General features: G+C 47.4%; 1 protein-coding gene across 1 annotated transcript in view; it reads left to right on the plus strand.

The window, feature by feature from the left end:
- UCK1 (uridine-cytidine kinase 1) overlaps nt 1-22,480 on the plus strand; it is a 128,120-nt gene extending 105,640 nt beyond the window's left edge. Inside the window, exons 6-7 of the mRNA XM_086924784.1 lie at nt 5,487-5,535; nt 21,150-22,480. Of these exons, the coding sequence (XP_086780910.1) occupies nt 5,487-5,535; nt 21,150-21,343 (243 nt within the window). The 3' untranslated portion in view covers nt 21,344-22,480. The remainder of the gene's footprint in view (nt 1-5,486; nt 5,536-21,149) is intronic.
- Nucleotides 22,481-24,690: the final 2,210 nt, after the last annotated feature.

The following is a 24,690-nucleotide window of genomic DNA, read 5'->3' on the forward strand; positions in this document are numbered from 1 at the left end:
TCAGCCCAGCAATGTGCCAGCCACATGTCCCGCACCATTCACCTCCTACACAGCCTCTGATTCTCATTAAACTACCCAAAGTCTCATCTTCAACCCGCCCACGTACAACAGTACCTGGGAGCGACGATAGACACTCTGGCAGCAAAGGCACAGCCAAACTCAGCAAAAATCAACAGCATTCAATTACTGATTCAAAAATTCAGACCTCAACACTCGCTCCCGACCTGGGTGTTTATGCAGTTGATAGGCATGGTGGCCTCCTGCATCTTCATAGTCCCTCATGCGAGACTACACATGCGTCCGCTTCAGGAGTGCTTTGCACGGCAGTGGAACCAGGCTCAAGGACAATTGAAAGACCTAGTGTTGGTGACCGGTCGTGCATACAACTCTCTGCATTGGTGGAACCCACAAAACCTTTGCAAGGGACGACCGTTCCAAGAGTCTGTACCACAAATAGTGCTTACGACAGACGCATCTCTCCTGGGATGGGGAGCGCATGTCCTCCATTACACAGTGCAGGGACTATGGACGACACAGCAAAAGAAGATGCACATCAACCTGCTGGAACTGATGGCAATCTTCATGGCAATGAAGGAGTTCAAGGTACATTTGTGCAACAAAGTCGTGTTGATCTGGACGGACAACGTAACTGCCATGTATTACATACAAAAGCAGGGAGGGACGCACTCTCCACAGTTGTCACATCTAGCGCAAAGCATGTGGAAGTGGGCCATTCAGAGAAACATATTCCTCTTGGCGGAACACCTCCCAGGCAGGGACAACCAGATGGCGGATCTGCTCAGCTGACACAGCCACCAGATGCACGAGTGGGAGATTCATCCCTCGGTGCTACAACCGTACTTCCAGCAGTGGGGTCACCCAGAGATAGACCTGTTCGCCACCAGGGAAAACGCAAAAGGCCAAAGCTTTGCCGTCATGTTTCCACATCCGCAGTCTCAGGGCAATGCGATATGGATGAACTGGTCAGGCAAGTTTGCGTACGCTTTTCCCCCAGCACCGCTCATACCACTAGTGGCACGCAAACTGCGACAACACTCCATGACACTCATTCTAGTTGCTCCAACGTGGGCGAGGCAACCATGGTACACCACGTTCCTAGAACTTTCCAGGGTGCCTCATCAAAGGCTGCGGCTAACACCCAGTCTTTTAACGCAGAGCCATGTAGACATTCAGCACCCAGATCCGCCACAGTTGAACCTTACGATCTGGCTCCTGAAGTCATAGAATTTGGTTACCTAAACTTGCCTCCTGGCTGTATGAATATTATCAAGGAGGCCAGAAGGCTTACCACCAGAGCATGCTATGCGGCGAAGTGGAAACGATTTGTCATTTATTGTACCAATAATGACATAAATCCACTAGATGCATCAACTCAAAACATCATATGTTATCTGTTACATTTACACAGATGCAATCTAGCATACAGCTCCATACGTATACATTTAGCTGCGGTGGCAGCTTATCTTCAGAACAGTCAACAACTTTCACTCTTCAGAGGGCCTGCTATTAAGGCTTTCATGGAGGGACTCAAACGAGTGATTCTTCCGCGACACCCACCTTCACCTGTCTGGAACCTAAATGTGGTTCTCACCAGACTGATGGGACCACCCTTTGAACCACTACACTCGTGCAAAATACAGTTCCTAACGTGGAAAGTGGCTTTTTTAGTGGCGATTACATCACTTCGAAGAGTTAGTGAGCTGCAAGCCCTAACTATTCAGGAGCCATTCCTCCAAATTCACGTGAATAGGGTAGTGCTGCGTACAAACCCTAAATTTATGCCAAAGGTGGTGTCCCAGTTTCACATCAATCAAACAATAGAACTGCCAGTGGTCTTCCCAAATCCAGATTCAGTGGCAGAAAGAGCTCTACATACACTAGAGGTAAAGAGAGCTCTCCTGTACTATATAGACAGAACAAAACTTTTGCAGGAAAACTAAGCAACTGTTTGTTGCCTTTTCACCACAGCACAAAGGCAACCCCATTTCCGAATCAGGTATAGCCAGATGGATTGTTAGGTGCATACCGATTTGTTATCAGAAAGCTAAACGCACATTAACAGTTCCCCCACGAGCGCATTCAACACACAAGTTAGGGGCATTCATGGCTTTCCTTGGAAACATTCCTCTAGAAGACATATGTAGAGCAGCCACATGGACAACCATACATACATTTACCAAACACTACTGTGTAGATGTACACTCCAAACAGCAAGCTGCTGTAGGACAGGCTGTTCTAAAGACTCTATTTCAGACTGCTGCAGCTGGCACAGGTAGCCACCGCTAAGGGGGAGACTGCTATACATTCTATGCACAGATATGAATTCAGCAGCCCACATTCCTCGAACGGAATATGCTACTTACCAGTATGCATCTGTTCTTGACATGTAGGGCTGCTGACATTCATATCGCCCACCCTCCTCCCCGTTGCCTGTCGCGGCTGTAGCACTCGATATTTATCTCTAGCATGGACATCACTTACTGTATCATACTCCATCTCTGCCACAATGGCGAAAAGCAATCTGAGGATGGAGAGGATGCCCATGCGCACTGTAGTCCGGCGGAGGAACCACCTATCTCGTGATACTTCGAAGACTCTTCCAGGACAACAATGTGCAATCATCCGGGCCCAACACTAGGCGGCGATCTATGCACAGATATGAATGTCAGCAGCCCTACATGCCAAGAACAGATGCATACTGGTAAGTAGCATATTCCTTCTTTCTCATGGTCTGTTGCACTCTAAACTGTTTCATTCTTTTGTGATGTCAAGTGGATCTGATGGAGGCATGAATACAAGTATCACTCAGTGCTGGCTGGAGTGTTGAATTGTGAGTGCCATGAAGTGTTGTTGATGGAATGATTGTAAGTGGAAGTCAGTATTGGTAGTTGTAAAAATTGAGAGTGCTGCTTACCTTGCTGCTGGTTCTGATCCCCACGCCATGTAATTAAGTATCTATGGTAGAACTTTGCCAAATGTACTGAATAGTCTTTGCCTTAAATGTGTCACCCTCTCTGTGTGTCACGCCTGAAACCATCACACTCCACTCTTTTACCTCAGTATAAAAAGCCTTTCTTAAAGGAACTTGTGTACTGCATATTGCAAGGTACAGCACTTCGGTTAGAGGGGTACAGATTCTTCAATACCCTGAATTACGTATAGAATTCTAGGTAGTGCATAACATGATTGTTCTACTGAGGGGTTCTGAGTGACATCAAATAGACGATAGTTTAGGTGAAAGTACCCCTTTTAATCACTGGTAAATTTAGTTTTATATTGTGTTTGGCCCACTCTAGGGTAGAGGAGTCATGTGGAGGGACACACAAAATGTCCCTACCTGACTCCCCCCCACTGCTTGTTACACCTGGTGACCTGCCACCAAACCAAACCACCCTCTTGCCGGCATGTCCCTTCCCTCTTCCACCCCCACCAAAAAAAGAATTCCTGGCATCCTTCCTCTTATATCCAAAGAACGTGTCAACCATTCTCTTGCGGTACTACACTGCCACCCTTTAACACCAACATCAGCTTTACTCCCTTCTGCCTAAATATCTTTTCTTTTAAACATTTTGGGGTCCTGTCACCCCATCCACTTGTATCCACCCTCCGCATTTACAACCCTCCTCCTATCCAAATTTAAAGGGAAAAAAGTACATCCTGACACCCATCTACACCACCCTCTGTGCCCTCCCTCCATGTTCTATGCTTTGCACCAGAGCAGAGAGCCAGCCGCTCTGACAGGTTCTCAGAGAGCCCTGTCGAAAGCAGCCTGGAATTCCTCTGTAATGTTGCAACAGCGGGAAACAGCAGCCAATAACCAAATGTAGTATCTGGCATTCACACTAGAGGCTCTTAGTGAAAGACCTGCATAACCTTTAACATTATAGATGGGTAGCTGAATAACGGGATGTTTTTCGCCAAGGAGTTCTTTTTTTCTATAATGTCACTCAGAAACCCTTATTCACATTTTAGCCATTGTAAAAGTTGTATATGGACCCCTAAATCATCTGCCCTACTTCCGACATAAAGACAAGGGCAAAGGAGTTATGGGAGAGCCATATATAACATGGCCTGTCCTCCAAATAGTGACAAAAAAACTCAACCTCCTGCCATCCACCCACATCACCCTCGATATAGGCCCTCGTCGTACATCCTTACTGGGAAATAAACACCTGAAAATTACCCACCTTGTCCAAATCCAAATATAAAGTAAAAATACATGGCCTCCTCCCGCCCAGTCTCACCACCGTCTGAAAACTGCCCACTCCCTCACAAATCCAAATATTAAATAAAAAAACCCGGATTCCTGCCACCAACTCTTACCACCGTTGACAAATGCCTTCCACCTCCCGGAAACTAAAAACGACCTACTTGTGCTCCTGCCACACTCCCGTATCACCCTCTGTACCATCCCCCCCATTCCTGCGTAAAGCCCCCCTCTCTGCTCTCACTTTGAGTGCAGATTCATCGCAGGATGCTTTCTCCTGGGTGTGCGGGTCTGTGACGCCCCACAAGCCATCTGCCCCTGTGTCCATCATATACACAAGAGCAGAGGGGTAATGGGGGAGCCATGTTAAAAAAGCCTGTACCTGTTGTCACTCTTTCCCACCACTTCAACGTATATCTTTATCAACACAAATCCAAATGTAGAAAATCCTGGCTGCCCTCTGACCTCCCACCCCCATTACTCTCCATGAGGTCCTGCCCCAGACCTTGCCCAAAGCTACAGTGAGGTTGGAGAGATGGTACCAAGCTGATAGCAGTTGTGTGAGCAACTTGTGAATATGTGGTGCTTTCTCTTGGCTGTGCGGGTCTGCAGAGACCAGCACTGACAGGAGATGTCACCATGCACAGGCGCAGTGCCTCCACCTCCATTGGGTCTGGGGAGGCCCAAGAGAGGTGGAAGATGACGAGTGAGGCCTCCAATACCTTCCACCATCACACTTGTGTCTCTGGTGACCATGATCAGGCGACAGGATAAAGGGGAAGCCAATGCTTCTTAACAGTGGTAACCACTTCGGCTATGCAGTGTTGTTACCTCACTGCTCTGAATAACCGGGTTCCAATCCTGAGGTTCAGATTAGAGGCTCTCTGTAGAAGTTATTTATTACAGTTACAGTTTTCACAAAGTATTATTGTGCTTCCTACAATGTTTTTAGCCGTACACGTCAATATTCTTTTTCTGTCTGGGGGCAGGACTGTGAGTGCCAGATGCACTGGGGGCGTGGGGTGGCAGGATTGAGTGCCGCACAGTGCAGACGGGGACAGGATTGTGTGCCCGGCTGTACTGGCAGGGGCAGGACTGTGAGAGTCAACGAGTACTGGTGCAAGTACAGTCACTACCTCCTCCTTCCGAGAAGCATGGGTGCGCAGATAAGAATATGGTGCTCTGTATCTTTGACCCTAATACCCTGTGGTTGGCAGACTCTGCATTCACTGTACTCCAACATTTGCTTTCTCTGCAGACCAAGAAGTACGCTGACGTGATCATTCCCCGGGGAGTCGACAACATGGGTGAGGAGTGCATGTTTGGAAAGTTGCTTTACTTAGAGGACAACAAGCAGGCTGATGGGGGAGGTGGTTGCCTGTTTTATTTATGTTCATTGGGCTTACACACCCTTCATTCTTCTATTTACCGTGAAGTAACAAGGCATTCTGTGCTTTATATCAGTTACAGATTCACCAAGTTATGGGTGACATAGATGCTCTGAAAAAACAACCTCAGAGCTCAAATTGTGTCGAGTTTTCCTGGCATACGTCTGTGTGTAACCTGCAAACCATACCTTGACTCCTGGTGGGACCGAGTCAGTCTTTTACTCCAAAACAGAAAATCTGGACTTATCTCTACCCCTACCTCTCTCAACTGCCTATCACCTTGCCCAGGGCATCCTAACACCCTGTTGAACACTCAGAAAGCTTGAAGTAATCTAACTACACCCTCTGGACAGAATCCTTTACCTCATACTCCTCTACTCTGGCTACATTCTAAGCGGTAACCATGAAGACGTGCTGTCACGTCTCCTTCAAACAGTCAAATCCCAGCGCAAAACAATGGTGATCAGCAAGTTGGATTTACTCATGACATTCTGACTTTAAGCATTTTTACCGTAAGACAAAGTTATAAACATTGCCACTTGCTCATTTTTATCCTGCCCAGAATATCTATTGTCACTCTCATTCCACAACACTATGCAGGTTGACGTTCTGCCATTAGCGGGGCAGGCTCAAACACACACTGGTACCAGCATTCAAGGTATTGCCCATCCTTATCCATCCCAAGTGGTCGAGTTACACACTGCCATGTCCTCCACATCTTGCCAATCTTTATCTCCTTGCTGTACTCATGCACTCCCTTGGAGTTCCGCTCTTTCAAAGTGAGTAGTCCTCTTTATTCAAATGTTCTTCCTTTCCAACTCCAAACTACTTACTTCTTTGAAATTAAAGACCTTGTTAAAACCCAACTGTTTAACCAGGAAAAGCAACACCAGGAAATGCTACCCTTTTCCCACCAATTAATATGTACATACTGTAAAGAAAGCATACTTGCCTGTATCAATCAATTCGCAGGTTGCAGTGCTGTAGATCCATATGCCTTGCAGACTCCTGACATCTCATGTTGGGGCAGATGCTGCTTATTGTTTTTCTTCGAAGTAGACTTTTTGGTTTCAAAGTTACTTGTTGAAAACCACAATCCCCATGACATAGACTCCTCCTAAATTTTGTATTAGCAATACGAAGCAGGTCAGTGTACGCATAATAGTGTAACAGAGATTTATTTTTAAGCTAAACTTTTTTTGCACATACTAGATTGAGCTCGCACCCGGAGAGGCGGCAGAATCCATGTAAATCTACAGTACTACAAGCTGTAAATCAGTTGTTACAGGTGAGTAATGTTTTCCATGTGCAGCATGTTCTGTTGTAGATGACATGCTCCTCTTTAATAAGGTAACTTGCGAACTGTTGCGGAAGACGTTTAACACAAAGGTTTACGTATAATGGTGCAGACTTGTTCTTGTTGTCGAACATGAATATCCACGCATTTATCTTTGGTAAAAAAGTAACTGATAGACCATATTGCAGCTTTACATGCGTCTGCAAGTGGGCTATTACCTAAGAAAGCCGCAGTGGCTCCCTTTTTATGAGTGGAGTGTGCCCTAAGGAAAGAGTAAAGCGTGCCTTTGGCCTTGGTGTAGCAAACTGGAATAACTTTGCCAGTCCATCTCACACGCCTGCTCTGGATATTGGTTTCCCCAAACGGGCTTGCCAAAAGCTACCTAGCGTTGCTTTGTCTTTCTAAAGAATTCAGTATGGTCAATATAGTACGAGGGTTCTTTTGACATCTAAAAGGTGTAAGGAATTTTTCACAACAGACTGAGGTGGCAAGAAAATAAATTGGCAAATTAGTGGTTTGATTGACATCGAACAGGGAAACAAACTAATACGGGGGCTTTTTCTAAGGGTGTTAGGGCACATATTGCAGCCCCATGAGCCTGGTGAGAACAATGTTGAGGTCCCACGAGGGAACTGGGGGGGCTTTTGGAAGGATTTTTCTTTTGCAACCTTTCATAAAAGTGCCCACTGCTTGTATTTTGAATATTGACTGGTGTTGTTGATTTTGTAAATAAGCAGCCACACCACCTAAATGTACCCTGATTGAAGTTTACGCCAACCCCGCCTTCAGTGGGTGCAGCAAGTAACACATACTACTGTGCACATATATATCCAGGTGGAGCTTTGACATTAAGCGTTCTCTTGAATAGCAGAGATATTCCCCAGCGTAGAAGTAGTGCTGAAGTGCCAGAATGTTCATCTCCCATTGGTGTGTATATTTATACACCTGGCTGAGCAGGTCCGCAAACTCTGGGAAGGTGTTCTGCCAGGAGAAGGACTTAATGGTGAATGGCCCAATGTCTGATTGTCTGTGCTAGCCTGGACAATAAAGATGAGTTTGTCCCCTATTTTTGAAGGAAGCACATAGTGGTCCTGTTGTCTGTATGAATAAGCACTGTCTTCTTGTAAATCATTTTGTAATATGCTCTGAGCTCTAACTTAATTGTCATTAGTTCCAGTATATTGATGTGCAGACTGTGATGCTTAGGAAGCCATTGGCCTTGGATTGTCAGGTGCCCAGATATGCTCCCCACCATATAAGGGAGGCTTTAGTGTTGATAGTCACTTGCAGCTGCACTTACAGACGAGTATTGACATGCCAAGTAACACGTTTATGCTGTTTCACGATAACAGCTTTTGCTGAACTCTGGGTTTTGCCAGCACTAGATCTTCCCACTGACTAGTCAATTGTGACTATTGTCTATCACCTTCAAGCTCCTATCCCACACACACAAAGCACTCCACAACAACGAACCAGCCTACCTGAACAACAGACTCAATTTCTACACCCCCATCCGCCAGCTCCGCTCCGCCGGTCTCGCCCTGGCTGCCGCCCCGCACATCCAACGAATGACCTCCGGCGGCAGATCCTTCTCCTTCCTCGCCGCCAAGACCTGGAACACCCTTCCCACCCATCTGTGGCAGACCCAAGACCTGCTCACCTTCAGAAAGCTCCTCAAGACCTGGCTCTTCGAGCGGTAGCAGCACCCCCCTCCCCCAGCGCCTTGAGACCCTCACGGGTAAGTAGCGCGCTTTACAAGTTGTTGATTGATTGATTGTCTGGTAAGGTACTCCTGCAGAGGAGGCATACTAATACAAGACTCCATCTGTCAACAGTTTCATCATCATTCTCACCATCAGCGGATGCAACATGAAGTAAAGGGGAACCAGTCTGTGACACGTCATCACTCTCTCGTGGTTGGGGTAGGCCTTGACTATTACTGTAATAGCTCCCAAGAACGGTTGCATTTGTTGGGTACTTAGGTGACATTTTTTGGCGTTGACTCTGAACCCTAAACTCTAATGTGTTGTCGGTGAGACAATGTTGACTGTGAGCTAGACATTGCTCTTGGCTATTACTCTTTACCTGCCAGTTAATGAGGTATTAAAATACCTGAATAGCATTGTGGTGACATTGCGTTGTAACCACTACCCTTCATTTGTGAACACTTGTGGAGCTGTTGTGACCTCAGGGGATTGTATTTTGAACTGAAAATGCTTTCCACCTACCAAAAACCTATGATACTGGCGGTAGGCTGGGTGGATGCAAGTCAATGTTGAGTAATAGGCAGAGGATCTACATTTGTTCCCTGACACAGAGCAGCAGAATGACTTCTTGTAGTTGTTATTTTGAAATACTCAAAAAGTAGCTGTTAAGCAACCGGAGGTAGAATATTGGCCTCAGCACCCCGTCTTACTTTGGAATTAGAAAGTATAGAGAGTAAATGCCTTGTTCCCACTGGTGTGATGCAGCTGGTTCTGTGCTCCTTTTTGAAGCAACGCCAGTACTCTGGGTCGATGCTTTTGCGTAGGGATAAAATGTTGGGTGGTCTTGGTTTGAAACTCTAGACAATAGCCGTGTGTGACGATGGAAAGATTAGTCTCAGGAATGGAAGATATAGCCTTATTCATCCCCTGACACGTTGTGTGATCAGGAGAAATGTGGGGAAGATCAGTGCTTGGTGGCAGTTGGTGCCTTTGCTTCAGGCACCTCTAGCCTTACCATGGCTGTTGCACAGGAAGCCTCCTCTAGGTTAAGACCTGGATGACTGATGTTATTGAAAGGACTATTACATTGGATGTTGTGAGGCAGCTGCAGACTGGTCTCCTTTTTACATACAAAACCATGACTATGCAGGCTGGTTTTGAAAGGCCCATTACTTCTGCTGTGTTGGTCTTTTGATCTTCTCAAGCACTGAGCCCACCCCATCACAAGGCATGCTTCTCATGCGTTGCTGGATTTCTGGTTAGAATCCTGGGACTCTTAGCTAGGTGTGCCTTTCAAGGAGAAATCTAGTGCTCGTTTCTCAGGAGGCAGAGTGTCAGCTGCATCGAGGGCACACCTGATGTTGCCATTGGAAGTAATCTTCCCCTCCTTGATGAGCTCATGTCTGTGCTTCTTGTATGCATCCAGAACATGTTTTACAAGCAGGTCCATCTTCTCCCAGTGGCACCTGTTGTGAGACAGTAGCCTAACCGAGTTGGCTTTGCTACATTGTGTGGCAGCACCTACAGCTACCCTTTTGCCAGCAGCATCGATCTAATTGCTCTCTTTGTCAAGAGAGGGGCATCCCCATGCACAAGACGAAGACCCTTTTGCTAGTGGCATGAACTACCAATAAATCATGTGAAAAGTAGACCATGATGTATATGGGATCCTAAGGCGCCGATTCATTCTTTTCATGACCAATGGTGTGACGTCCCTGGTTTTCATGCTTCTGAGCATTTGCACGTACAGTATAGATTGTTCTGCTTTCGAAAGCTTCTTGATGAGGTGCTCCTCTTCCTTCCTTTCGCTTCATGGAGGTTGGCTGTGTGATACTCCACTGTATGCTGGATTACTATGTAGTAGGCGGTGGTGTCATCAGATAAGATAACCTGGCTGGGTGATGTTCTAAAGAGTGGTCATCTTGGAGAATCAACATGGTAATTAGGCTAAGCGTAATCTCTGTAGTCTTATCCGAAAGGGCTGGTCTGGAAGATACGTTGCTATATCTGTATTTGTTGGCACCGAGTGTGAAGGAGATTGGGAAGGCGCAGAAGATTGTGTTGGTGTTGGGATTTGCTCCATAGGCCAAAGTTATTTATGGACTGGAAACATTCTGAGCTCTTCAGAAATTGCCTCCTTTAATATAAGTTGCTGTTTCTTGGTGTGAGGTTGGTCTGGTGGTCTTGGATGTGGTGGACAAGCTACAATGTGTTGTTTTTCAGTGTCTATAGATCTTCTTCTGCTTGACTTCAAGCTGCTCGTCTTGCATTTCTAGGGGCCACTCTGCATCAAGACAGGTGTATACTTTGAGGTTGACTATTGAGATGACCTCTGCTCCGAGACGGGCAGTTTTGATTCTCAGGGCTGAGATGGAGTCTTTTGATGTCAATGGTCAGGTCTCTGTTGTTTTGGGGCCAAGATTGTGCTTAAGTTATGGCTCTCTAAAGGCTGTTCTTTGCCCTGAAACAGATGTGCTACAGTAACAAAGGTCCCTAAGGAAACATTTAGCAAACCAATACTCTGGGAACCAAAAATACAATACCCAGGAAATATTACAATGGATATATCAATGGCATTTTATTATCAACCATGCGACATAAGGAAAATGGCCATCTCCAGGATAAACCCCACAATTGTCAAAATCAAAGAAACCGGCACAAAACATCAGGTGACCATTAGTAATATACAACGTGAAGGTCACTGTTTCATAAAACTAAACACTACTGTTCCCATGGAACATGCACAAAATTGTCAAGGGTTTAAATCCATTAGACATAAAGAATGATTATCAGGACAACAAATTATTATATGCCTGATAACATCATAGAGAGATAATACAAATTGTAAACACTTAGCACAATCGTGGTGATTGTTTCAATAAGTGATAATGCAGAGAGCCTAGCAGAGCAGAATTGCACGATTCTTCAAGATTGACTCAATATATTAGCCAGACCAGGAGAAAGTAGAAACGTTCACTCGAACGGATCGTAAAACATGTTCGATAGCGTCAATGTATACGAAGTGATGGCTTTCAATATCCACAGGAGTAATCACTTTGAGCAGTCCACATATGTTTGTGCAGTGATGTCTCGTTAACGGAGTGCGTCCGCAATGGAGGCTCATGGCAGCATCCTGGAAAGGGGTTCTGTGGGGAAGCCGAGATGTGGTCTTTGAACCTTGGTGTGGATTTCGGAGCACTGAGAGGATTTTCTCATAAGCTGGAGTCATATTCTGGACTCTGCACAATCCCCTCCCCCTGCCACTCCCTGAGTGTGTTCCTTCGACGTCCTCTACGAAGGATGGCTCGGAGAGCCCTGGCACTGAATGCTATATTGTGCCCATCCTCATTTTCTTTTAACCCGGATGGTCTTAGTGCACTTGAAAGCCTAGCAAGCCGAACAAGACGACTCCTTGGGGTTTTTCAGGAGATAGAAGTAACAGACCCTATATTGTTTGACCAGATGATTTTGTTAATGCCTGCGCTTGAAGAAAAAACAACTTGCAATGCCTGCACCCAACACTCTATAGCAGCAGTGTAAAAACCGCGATCTACAGCAGCAAATACTACAAACATAAAAATCTTGATTCACAAACTTTATTGTGCTGTAGATAAAGTACCCCTACTCCTATACTACAAAATGCACATTATGGAGAGGAAAAAGGACCATTCCAGGGAATCAAAGGTTTTTCTGTGCCCAATAGAATGGCGGCAGCAGGGGTGCCTGAGTCAATCCTATGGATGACCGAGAACAGCGTGCAGAGATTGAGAGAGGTGGAGCGATGAGGTACAAATCTGGCTTGAGCTGGGGAGATTATGAATTACATTAGTTGGGACAGTCTGTTGGAGATGACCTTCCCCAATATTTTATAATCTAAATTTAGCAGTGATAACGGACTGTAAGAACCACATTGCGTAGGGTCCTTGTCTGGTTTGGGGTGAAGGATTACCACTGCCTCACGTAGAGTAGGAGGACGAATCTGCCTTTCTAGGGACTCTGCATAGACTTCAATAAGTTTAGCAGCTACAATATATTTAAATGTTTTGTGGAATTCTTCCGTTAATCCATCTAACCCAGGCGCCGTAGAGCCCCGAATGGTGTCTATGGCAAGAAGCACATCTGCAACAGAAATGGGTTCAGCTAAAAAGTCCTGCATATATTTTTCAAGATACACTAAAGCAACCTCGTCTAGGTAGCCCTCTTGTGCTTCTTTATCATCTCCAAGAGTAGGGGAGTATAGATTGGAGAAGAACCCCAGGAAGCTACTCTGAATGTCTTTTGTGGTGGTGTAAGTGTGTGAGTCAGAGACCCGCAGTTCAGTGATGTATGTTTTGTGGTAAGGTGGACGCAATAATCGAGCAAGAACTTTACCAGGCCTCTCCCCTTCTCCGTACGGTCTAGCAGTCTGGTACTTCCCCAGGAAAACAATTCCCTGTCTGCTGTGTCCCTGTAATCCTCTAACAGCACCAATCGTCTCTGTTCATATGTAGGTGATGTATTTTGTGCTCATCCAGAGTTTTGAGGTCTCGCTCAATTCTCGACGGTGTGTAACGTAGATCTTTGAGGACGCCGGCATGTTTTGCAATACATGTGCCCCTAAGAACCGCTTTGAAGCCCTTCCATAGAACCGCCCATGAGTCTCCTGAGCCAGTGTTTATATCGAAGTAGTCTTCAATGGCCTCGTGTATCTCGGCCTTGAAAACTTCATCCTGTAAGGCGCCATTGGCGTTCAAAGCCATCTGGGCAGGGGAACTGGAACTGCAATTTAACCGGGGAATGATCCGAATAGGTCCTACGAAGAGTATCCACCCGCGAGCACCAGCCATATATGTCGCAGCCAAAAATCTATCCTTGTCCATGTGTTGTATTGTCCTGAATAGTGTGTGTATTCTGTCGTATTTGGGTTTTGTTTATGCCACACATCTAATGGAGAGAACCGATCTCAGAGCTCCTTGAGTGCACGGCGAGATCAGGGTTTAGTGTCCTATGCCATAGAGGTACTATCTGCGACGGGGTCAGGAAGTAAGTTAAAGTCCCCACCAACTATCAACGTCTGTGGATCAAGCTTGTCAAGTTGTAAGGACAGAGCATGGAAAAATTGTGGGGTATCTACATTGGGGGCGTATATGCACAATAGTGTAACTTTCCTACCAAACGGGGTCCCAGATTCTGTCAAATAGCGTCCCTCACAGTCCTGTTGAAGGGAACTCGGGCAGAATGGAACCCTACTACGTATTAAAATGGCTGTCCCCCTGGCATAGTTACTATAATTTGCAAATTATCTATTTGCACACCATCTTGTGCCAAAGTGTGCCTTGTCAGTCTTGGGGATGTGCGTTTCTTGTAAAATGGCATTATCTACCTTGTGCCTCATTAAATAGTGTATGACCTGTCTTCGCTTCTGAGTGTTATTCAAGCCCCTCACATTCCATGAGAGTAGAGTGAGGTTCGATGGACCCTCTACATTACCGAAATTGGTCATCTAGCTGGTGCAATGTTTCCGCTAGTGCAGACAGTTGACTACGAACAGCAGTGATCAATTTGGAATGCTGTAACCATATGAAAAAAGACTGACTTGTAACTGAATTACCCACCCACCACCCCCCACCCAGCCGGACCCCAACTGGGGAAGTGCCATACCCCAAATGCAAATGAACGTGAAGTACCAAATTTCTTTACACAGAAATGACGTTCCCAACAAACAGTACCCCAAAGTGAACCTAACCATACACAAAGCATACAATATGGGGGCAGCAATGCCCTGGCCAGTCTCCAGTTAACTGTAATAGCAATACAAAATTATGCAACGTGTTCCTGCAGAGTGAAACAAAAGAGCATGTAATATAAAGTAGTCCGATCATCCCGTGCCAGCACTCGAGAACGGTTCCGCGCTTGCATCTGAGCCACTGTGGGGGGGTGGGGAGATCTAGACCCAGCCCCACTCGAGGGAATGTTCTTCTGTTGGTATACTCAGCAGAACTCTTGCGCCTCCGACGGGTTATCAAATATGCGGGCCCTGCCATCCACATCAACTTTCAGCCTAGCAGGATACTGCATGCCATAACGTAGACTCAGGTTTCTCAGGGCGGCCTTGACACAGTTGAATTTCCGCCTAGCCTCTTGCACCATGGCAGTAAAGTTAGATAGAAGGACAATTTGGTGCTTTGCAGTCCACATCTCCCTTTTCTCTTGCCATGCGGAGAATCGTGTCCCAGTCCCGGAAGTTCATGACACGTGCTACGATGGGCCTGGGAGGAAGACTGGGCTTGGGGCGAGGGCCCACCTATGCGCCCTCTCTATGACAAATTTGCAAACAAAACAGGTGATGGACCGAATGTGGATCAATGTCACACATTCATCCCAGTCCAAAGATCTGGGCCCAAATCCATCGTTTTTTTGCACTCCACACCACCCTGGGTTAGACAATGGCGATATGCAAATCAGCTCTGACCCTGTGCCCCATGGGAACAGTCCAGTCCGAACTACAAAATCCATGTCCTTCCCAGAACGGAATCAAGCATCCGAGGACCGGACCGGTTTCAAGGTAACACCTCTCATCAGCCCGGCTAGCTTGACTCCAGTGGTGTGGAGTGCCTGGAACCCACGTCTGAGCATCCCCAGCGCACTTATGGCTAATTTGCAAACAAAACAGGTGATGGACCGAATGTGGATCAATGTCACACATTCATCCCAGTCCAAAGATCTGGGCCCAAATCCATCGTTTTTTTGCACTCCACACCACCCTGGGTGCGCACTTATGGCGAATTTGCAAACAAAACAGGTGATGGACCGAATGTGGATCAATGTCACACATTCATTACTGGGTTGAATGTGTGACATTGATCCACATTCGGTCCATCACCTGTTTTGTTTGCAAATTCGCCATAAGTGCGCTGGGGATGCTCAGACGTGGGTCCCAGGCACTCCACACCACTGGAGTCAAGCTAGCCGGGCTGATGAGAGGTGTTACCTCGAAACCGGTCCGGTCCTCGGATGCTTGATTCCGTTCTGGGAAGGACATGGCTTTTGTAGTTCGGACTGGACTGTTCCCATGGGGCACAGGGTCAGAGCTGATTTGCATATCGCCATTGTCTAACCCAGGGTGGTGTGGAGTGCAAAAAAACGATGGATTTGGGCCCAGATCTTTGGACTGGGTTGAATGTGTGACATTGATCCACATTCGGTCCATCACCTGTTTTGTTTGCTCTCTATGACAAAGCCATGGGTGAAAGCCTCCTTACTGAACAAACCCAACAGCATAGTTTCAATGAACAGATCCATGCAGCCTGTGGGAGTTGTCTTGGGGACGCCAAGAATGCGCACATTATTCCGGCGACTGTGTGCTTCCAATTCCTCATTTTTAATGGCCACTTCTTTTAAGATGCCCACCATTCGTTCTAGGCGTTAGCTGACTCTGCCGTCCCATCTTCAATATAAGAGATGCGGGCATCTGCCAAATCCAACCTTCTATTGTGCGCTTGAACTTTGGTGCCATAGCTGGCAATGGTGGTGTCAAGGGGGTCAAAGCGACCGCCTAGCTCCTTAAAGCCTTCTCGCATCTCTTGGAGTAATGAGTGTGCTGCGTCCATGGATCTGTCTCCCAGAACTAGGCCTTGTGCAGATTCCGCCATGGTGGAAGTTTGCGCGGGAGTGGTGTCTGCAATTTTTCCAAAAGGGAGCGTTCCCTGTTTAGGATCCTTGCGGCCCATGCCGCGCAAAGTGGAACTGCTGCGACCAGCTAGGTCTCAGTGGGTGCTTCCAGGGTGTACTATACCCCCCCCCCCCCCCTCCCTCGGCGTGTGGCGGATCAGGCAGCAGCCTCAAGCCCGCAATGATGAATCAGGAGAGCTATGGTTAGCCCGTGGGAGTGCTGGCACAAATAAGCAGGAGGAAATACCGCACTTTGCGTGCCTGTATACTTAAAAAGAGGGGCGTACTGCAGCCCCGCTGTCCTTGTCTCAGTTGCTATGGCCGCTGATGAAAAGCAGGCCACAGTAACAGGGGACTAGGCGCCTTTATATACAGGCAGTGCAGCAGGGTGTAAGGGTGATATTGCCATGTGGGCCAGCCTTCAGTGGAGAGGAAAACGCAGCCTGCCAGCCTGCAGCGACGATCGCATGTGACGAGTGGCGAATTAACAGTGTCTCAAGGGGTGCCTTGCTCCTTAACGCCCAGATTGATTACTGCGCCTCACACCGGGCTGTAGGCAGGAGCAGAAGAACGTCCCGGGCAGAGGATGGCAAGGCGCGCCCACCATTCGTTCTAGGCGTTAGCTGACTCTGCCGTCCCATCTTCAATATAAGAGATGCGGGCATCTGCCAAATCCAACCTTCTATTGTGCGCTTGAACTTTGGTGCCATAGCTGGCAATGGTGGTGTCAAGGGGGTCAAAGCGACCGCCTAGCGCCTTAAAGCCTGCTCGCATCTCTTGGAGTAATGAGTGTGCTGCGTCCGTGGATCTGTCTCCCAGAACTGGGCCTTGTGCAGATTCCGCCATGGTGGAAGTTTGCGCGGGAGTGGTGTCTGCAATTTTTCCAAAAGGGAGCGTTCCCTGTTTAGGATCCTTGCTGCCCATGCCGCGCAAAGTGGAACTGCTGCGACCAGCTAGGTCTCAGTGGGTGCTTCCAGGGTGTACTATACCCCCACCCCCCCTCCCTCGGCGTGTGGCGGATCAGGCAGCAGCCTCAAGCCCGCAATGATGAATCAGGAGAGCTATGGTTGGCCCGTGGGAGTGCTGGCACAAATAAGCAGGAGGAAATACCGCACTTTGCGTGCCTGTATACTTAAAAAGAGGGGCGTACTGCAGCCCCGCTGTCCTTGTCTCAGTTGCTATGGCCGCTGATGAAAAGCAGGCCACAGTAACAGGGGACTAGGCGCCTTTATATACAGGCAGTGCAGCAGGGTGTAAGGGTGATATTGCCATGTGGGCCAGCCTTCAGTGGAGAGGAAAACGCAGCCTGCCAGCCTGCAGCGACGATCGCATGTGACGAGTGGCGAATTAACAGTGTCTCAAGGGGGGCCTTGCTCCTTAATGCCCAGATTGATTACTGCGCCTCACACCGGGCTGTAGGCAGGAGCAGAAGAACGTCCCGGGCAGAGGATGGCAAGGCGCGTGGTGGTTCGATGCGCGCCCCTCCCCCCGCAGGCCCCATGTTAGCAACTGGAATATGGCTGTCTTTGCTGTGGGGCCGGGGCAGCTCCGAGTAGTTGAGGCCTCAGTCATCGAAACAGGAGACGTGAGCCGATCTCGCAGGAGGGCGGGGGGAGTCGTATCGCAGGGCCAGATTGGCCGTTCCCTGGCGCTCAGCGGCTCCGTTCTTCGACCGGAGGATTTTGCACCGCTTCAGGCATCTGTCACATCGTGCTCGCACCGCAGTGCCAGCGCTGGCTCCAGAAACACGCCATAATGCTGGAGGGCCGGACGGAGCTTCAGAGCCGAGCGGCCATTATAGTCACCGGCTTAGCCACGCCCCCGTTTTCTGCCTCTATTTTAACAACTGCAGCAGAGAAGATTTCATGTACAATCCTTATATTAGAGGGGCTACAACTTCTTTAATAAATACCAATGAAATTCAGTTTTCTCTGTAATTATCTTTATGAAGCATGTTTGTCACCTCATATGTTTTCTGTGTTCTACTTTAAGATTCTTTGTCATGTAAGTGCTGGACTTGTCGCTTCCATCTTTTTTTTTTTTAAAGCAACCTAGGCAGGGTATGTATCAAAGAAGGGTTATTTTCTCTATGATACGGGGAAATCTTTAGGGAAAGACAACATCAGCCATCACTGGGTTATGGTGATCAAATACCCTTTCAAATGTGTCTGGTTCACGCACCAGAGTTGAGGGGCTAGTGGAAAATCTTGGACCCTCTGCTAGTACCTCCGGGAGGTCCGTTAAAAGTATCCTACCCATATTACCTATGCATTGAGGTCACAAGTGGGCCCAGGCATCTAGACAGCCCTTAATGAGCTTTAACATTAAAGGAGGTCCATGACGGTAGAGGCCCATCGTGGTTCAACAGGGTCTCGTCGGGAGTCTTCGATGTCAAGAGAGGAGTTAGTGAGATGCATTCAGAACACCATCCCACGCGAGCGCTCCAAAGGAACGACCACAAGACGTGGGCAGCTGGTCTATGCTGCAAGAAGCCCATGTGATGACCCCGCTAATTAAGAACAGAGAAGTTCAACCAAGACACATAGGATTGGATTTACTACAAGCAAAGTGGTGACAGTACTAGCAACTATAAACTTCACATGTAAAAGCTATTTTGGGCTGAAAGCTGATCCCTGTTCAGCACCAAAACTACTTTGCCCTTGGGGTGTCTGAGTGAGAACACCACAAAAACACTACGTTTGGAGCAGAGCCAGTTCTACCAAAAAGCGTGACCTGGATTTATGCAAAATCTTAACGCCCAGTGAAAACAGGCACAAGCAAGGAGTCAAGCATTATATTGCCTGATATACCTGTGTCAAATATGTGCTTTACACCAACTCATTCATCAACATGTCTAACCCCTGTGTGATTGTTTTGTACTGGAGGGTGTACCTCGAGGTCAAATCTTATGCTACACGGTGCCCATCTTTCGACTATAGCACAACCCTGACCGTCTTGTTAAACAGCTATTTTTAGCTCGAGTGCTGCCAGTGATGTCAGTGCGGTAGGCATTTCTCACAAAATCAAATGAAGCGCTATTGTTTGTCCCATACACAATGTACCTCTTCAGATTTGGCCCTAGGCACACCACTGCCTGAGAGATAGTAAATCTAGGCCCTAGACTATCTCAAAGGCAGTGGAGTCATGTTGGCTTTGGCACTCACATAGCCAAGGTCATCATGTTCGCACAGGGCAAGCTGGGACTTCAGAACATACATAGGAATCAGACCATGGCTCAGTGTCAGGTTTTGGGGTATTATGTTATGTGTATCTATAAAGCGCTCTATCACCTGCAAGGGTATCCTGGCGCTAAGTAGGCATGTGTGCCTGAGTCCATTTATGGTAGGTTGGTTAATTTTAAAACCAGGTCTTCAGCTTCTTGCTAAATTCTGTAAAAGAGGAGGTGGCTCTAATGTGGAGAGGGAGGATGTTGCACGCTTAAGGGGCGATGTAAGAGAACACTCGTCCTCCTGATTTGGTTCTGTGTATATGTGGGATTGTTCCGGATGTTGGAGAGTTAGAGTCCCTGTAGGTTATACCTTCACGTTCAGCATTTTTTGTTTGATTTGGTCAGAACCCAGCACCAAAGGTAATGAGGCTAGTATCTGCTAGATTTAGATTTCTGCAAATGCAGGTATCCCATTTTCGGGATAGTTTCTTAAATTCTGGTTCATCTACCAGATGCAGAGCGGCGAAGCAACCTGTTTTTTAAAAGAAAATCGGATAGAATGGTCTCCACAGGACATCTGTAATGCCAATAACATTCACAGGAGATCTGTAATCACCTCCTAATCCTAAACTGAGGTTTCCTTCTACTTTTTCAAACCATTAGAATACCTATGCATTAGACCGTGTTCCCGTCTAAATATTTCAGGCACTGCTGGGTTTGGATATGGTACCCACTAGAAGAAAAAGTTACACATTTGTGGTAATGTTGCTTCTGGTGGGAACCAGGTTCTTAATTGTCCGCCTTCTATCGCTTGAATCGGAGTGCTCCTGGTCATTCGCTGGTGAGAAATATATGGGAACAGACATTACAGGGGCCCATTTATAATCTAAGTTCCTTCCACTTTTGCTGGGCGCGTAGGCCAATGATTTGGCACAGTGCGAGTATGAGAGGTTTTCAAGGTTCAAGCCAGAGATCTGAAATATTACAAAAGGCAAAGACTCTGCAGAAGAACAAAGTCCATCAGAACCAACGGTACCAAAAGTAAGTAACCTTTCCTTTTTTAAGAGAAAAATAAGTTGACTGCATGACATTTAAAAAAAGGTACACTTTATGAATTGAAAGCATACTTTAGTGCCAGCATTCAAGACTACCTAGGTCTCTAACTTAGGCATATACAGGAGGAACGTGGTTTCATAAAGCTTGTATCTAAAGGTGTGCATCAACTTAATAAAGGTTTCCTGCTTCCAAGAGCACATATTTTATAAATGTTTCTATTATAATAGTTTTCTTTAACTAACACAATATTCCCTCTCAAAGATAACTAACGCAGCGATTTCTCCCTCTCATCTTTGGTTTGTACTTGAATGTCTTATCCGTAGGTCGCACCTGTCTGTCTCTCCCTGGTCTCTCTTGTTCATAGGTACCTTTCTCTTTCTCACAGGTGCCTGTCTCACACATCAGCCTCTCTAATTGGACATCTCTGGGTGCCTCCTGTTCATAGGTGCTGCGTCTCTTTTTGGTCTCTCTCTCCCTCCCTCTCTGGGTATCTCTTGTTCGTAGGTGCCTGTCTCACTCATCAGTCAATCCTGAGCTTTTCTTACCTTTCTTATTGTATTCGCTGTCTCTTTTGTTCTTACAGGCCAGGCTCTGTTTCCTATGGGCCCAACTTGCATGCCACTCTTTGCTAATTGTACCCTTATTTCTTCAACAGTTGCCATCAACCTCATTGTGCAACACATTCAGGACATCCTCAGCGGGGACCTGTGCCGGTGGCAGCGAGGCGTGGCCAATGGACACGGTCGAATGTCCAAGCGCAGCAGCCCCGAGCAGGGAGACGCCGGTGCCGGTGCGGTCCTGGCACCAGGAAAGCGCGCTCTCATGGAGTCGAGCAGCCGGCCGCATTAAGGTGCCACAAAGAGCTCTTGAAGAATAGATGTGGAGCAGAACCGGAGTAAAGAACATGAACTTTTGTGATTCTCCTGCCCTCCCTGAGCAGCCCACCCCAGTTACACTCAGAAGGCTCATTCCAAGGGGTTTGTGGTGGGTTTAGGGTGTGTGGCACACCCACTTCACTGTGGAAGCTCAACAGCTTTGTCTCAGATTAGTAAAGTTTTGCTTTATACATTTGTCTCAACACAATATTCAATAGAGGACAAATGAAGATTTTAGATTTCAGAATGTCACGGAAAACAGGCAATAAAAGGTAGCACGCCTCATACTCGGAGGACCTCAAAGCCACCTCCAAGTTCACACAAGATCCTGCCTTGATGGGCTTGGAGCCTTGAATGACATTCCACGACAGAGAAGAATCCTTGAAAAGAGCATATTCAGGGGTGCACTAATACAACCTGTTTTTAGACGGAGACCAAATAAAAGTGGGCGTGGTTGGTAAAAGAGGAATTAGGAAGCAGCAAAGCCAGGAAGAGCGGGATAGAAATGGGGAGGGAACAGGAGGTGTGAGTTTAGAGAAAAACGACAAATGAATGTGAATGAAGTGAATTTGCCTTTGGCACTATTGGAAGACCACTCATGAATGGATATGACTGGCACCCACCTACTTATCAAACACTGAATTTTAGGTTAATACAGACCCCACACAACATAGTGTGCAAAGTAAGAATCAGACCTGGGCCACCAGTGTCTGCCCCCGGTAATTTAAGATAAGCAGACACATAGAGTTATAGAGTGAAGCTGAGTGTTTGAAGCATTCAGCCTGGCACGGTTCGTAGACCGTTCCAATCCCTGGCCACATGCAGAGCCACGTATTCTTCATGGAAGCACCAGGCCAATAGAAGCGGCCGCCTGCTTCCGCCCCATCTTTAGGAAGCACTTTCCACACTGCTACCTCCCTACCTCTTCCAACTAGCACAAGGCTGCCTGCTGCTGTCTTCCAGTTATATATGTGTGTAGCCTTCACGCCCATTGATAACGCTGCTATGTGTTTTAATGTGATCAGTGTTTTTTCCAGAGTGGTGTGAAGCTGGGTCCATTTAAAAACTGGGTCTGTTTGCACGATGCAGATTAAAGAAATATATGAACCCACTCTGGCCTGTCTCGGTCCGTCTTGCATTTAGAACTCATCCTACCTGTCTCCATTGGCTCATGTGGTGTCTACTGCTTTTAAGTATGCTTGTGGCTCAGCTCTGAGAAGTCCTCATAGCCTAATTGTATTCATCTGCTGTTTTTAGAGCTCATTGTTGTACGCTCTGTGATTTTTGTTATTAAGGCTTCTCGCTATGTACCACAGCTCCTTGGCGTACAGTCCCAACGTTAAGTTGTATGGGTTCTCAAGGTCCATCTTCTTTCTTGATATAACTAAACTGTGAAAAGTCTTCAGACATTTGGCCAGCTTTCTGAAGAGCTTTACTTACTTCCAACAACTGGATTGCAGTCTGCAGTGCTGTAGATTCTCTTGCTTTGATTCTTCTTGCTACCCAGTGCTGGGCTTGGATCATTACAAGTGCTTTTTCTTCAAAGAAGCGGTGTTCAGGTGACTCGCGATACCTCCACTTGAAGCACCCAATGTGCCAGGACACAGACTCCACCTTAGATTGTATTTTTCCTCAGTGGTTGCGCATATGCAGATAAGTAAAATGCCTGTGAACTTATACTTTTTTGGGATGAACAGTATGGTATTAATCATGCATGTTACAAGAGCTTGCATCAGGGAAGCTGAGATGGGTGCATATGACTCTACAGCAAGACAGGCTGCAAACCTTCACTTACTGGTAAGTATTTTTTCCGTTTGCAGTATTTGCGACTGCAGTATACATGCTCTGACCAGGGTAAAGGGCAGTGGTTTGTGAGCAGGAACTGAAGATGTGTGAAGCAATGTTTTTAATACAGTTTCTCACTTGAGCTTCTTGGCATGTATTTATATCCACACAGTTTGCTGAACGTATGAATGTTATACCAAGAAGCTGCTTTACATCTAACCATTAAGAGGCTGCTTTCTAGGAAGGCCATGGTGGCCCCTTTATTGCGCACTGAATGTGCCCTTGGAATAGAGAGGGCAGCATACATTTTGCCTTAGACTGGCCATATTTACAATCAATCAATCAATCATTGCATTGCTAAAGCGCGCTACATACCCGTGAGAGTTTCAAGGCGCTAGGGGGGTGGAGGGGTGCGCTGCTGATCGAAGAGCCAGGTGTTGAGAAGTCTTTTGAAGGCTAGCAGGTCCTGAGTCTGTCGTAGGCTGGTAGGGAGGAAGTTCCAGGTCTTGGCGGTGAGGTAGGAGAAAGATCTGCTGCCGCCGGTGGTTTTCCGGATACGAGGAACTGTGGCGAGGGCGAGTTTGGCTGAGCAGAGGCTTCGGGTGGGGGTGTGGAAGCTGAGTCGGCTGTTGAGGTATGTAGGTCCGGTCTTGTGTAGTGCTTTGTGTGCGTGGATGAGGAGTTTGAAGGTGATCCTCTTGTTGACGGGGAGCCAGTGCAGGCCTCTCAGGTGGGGTGTGATGTGGCTGCGTCGGGGGACGTCGAGGATCAGTCGTGCCGAGGCGTTCTGGATTCGTTGTAGTCGTCTCAGGAGCTTGGTTGTTGTTCCTGAGTAGAGGGCGTTCCTGTAGTCGAGTCTGCTGGTGATGAGGTCCTGGGTGACGGTTTTTCTTGTGTCGGGAGGGATCCATTTGAAGATCCTGCGGAGCATTCGGAGGGTGTTGAAGCAGGACGCGGGGACGGCGTTGACTTGCCTGGCCATGGAGAGGGTGGAGTCGAGGATGACCCCCCAGGTTGTGTGCGTGGTCTGTGGGTTCCGGGGCTGTGCTTAGCGATGTGGGTCACCAGGAGTCATCCCAGGCTGATGGGGTGGGTCCAAGAATGAGGACCTCTGTCTTGTCTGAATTCAGCTTCAGTCTGCTGTCCTTCATACAGTCGGCTACGGCCTTCATTCCTCTGTGGAGGTTGGCTTTGGCGGTGTTGGGGGACTTCGGTGAGGGATATAATCAGCTGGGTGTCGTCAGCGTAGTAGATGATGTTGAGGTTATGTTGACGTGGGCGAGCGGTGCCATGTAGATATTGAACAGCGTCGGGCTGAGGGAGGATCCCTGTGGAACGCCGCAGATGATCTTGATGGTTTTTAAGCAGAAGGGTGGGATGCGGACGCTCTGTGTTCTGCCGAAGAGGAAGGTTGTGGTCCAGGCCAGGGCCTTCTCTTGAATTCCGGCGTCATGGAGGCATGCTGATAGGGTGAGGTGGTAGACTGTGTCAAAGGCTGCTGATAGGGCCAGGAGGATGAGGGCGGCTGTTTCTCCT

The sequence above is a fragment of the Lissotriton vulgaris genome, chromosome 5 (genome assembly GCF_964263255.1).
Source record: "Lissotriton vulgaris chromosome 5, aLisVul1.2, whole genome shotgun sequence".
In the NCBI taxonomy this organism is placed as follows: Eukaryota; Metazoa; Chordata; class Amphibia; order Caudata; family Salamandridae; genus Lissotriton; species Lissotriton vulgaris.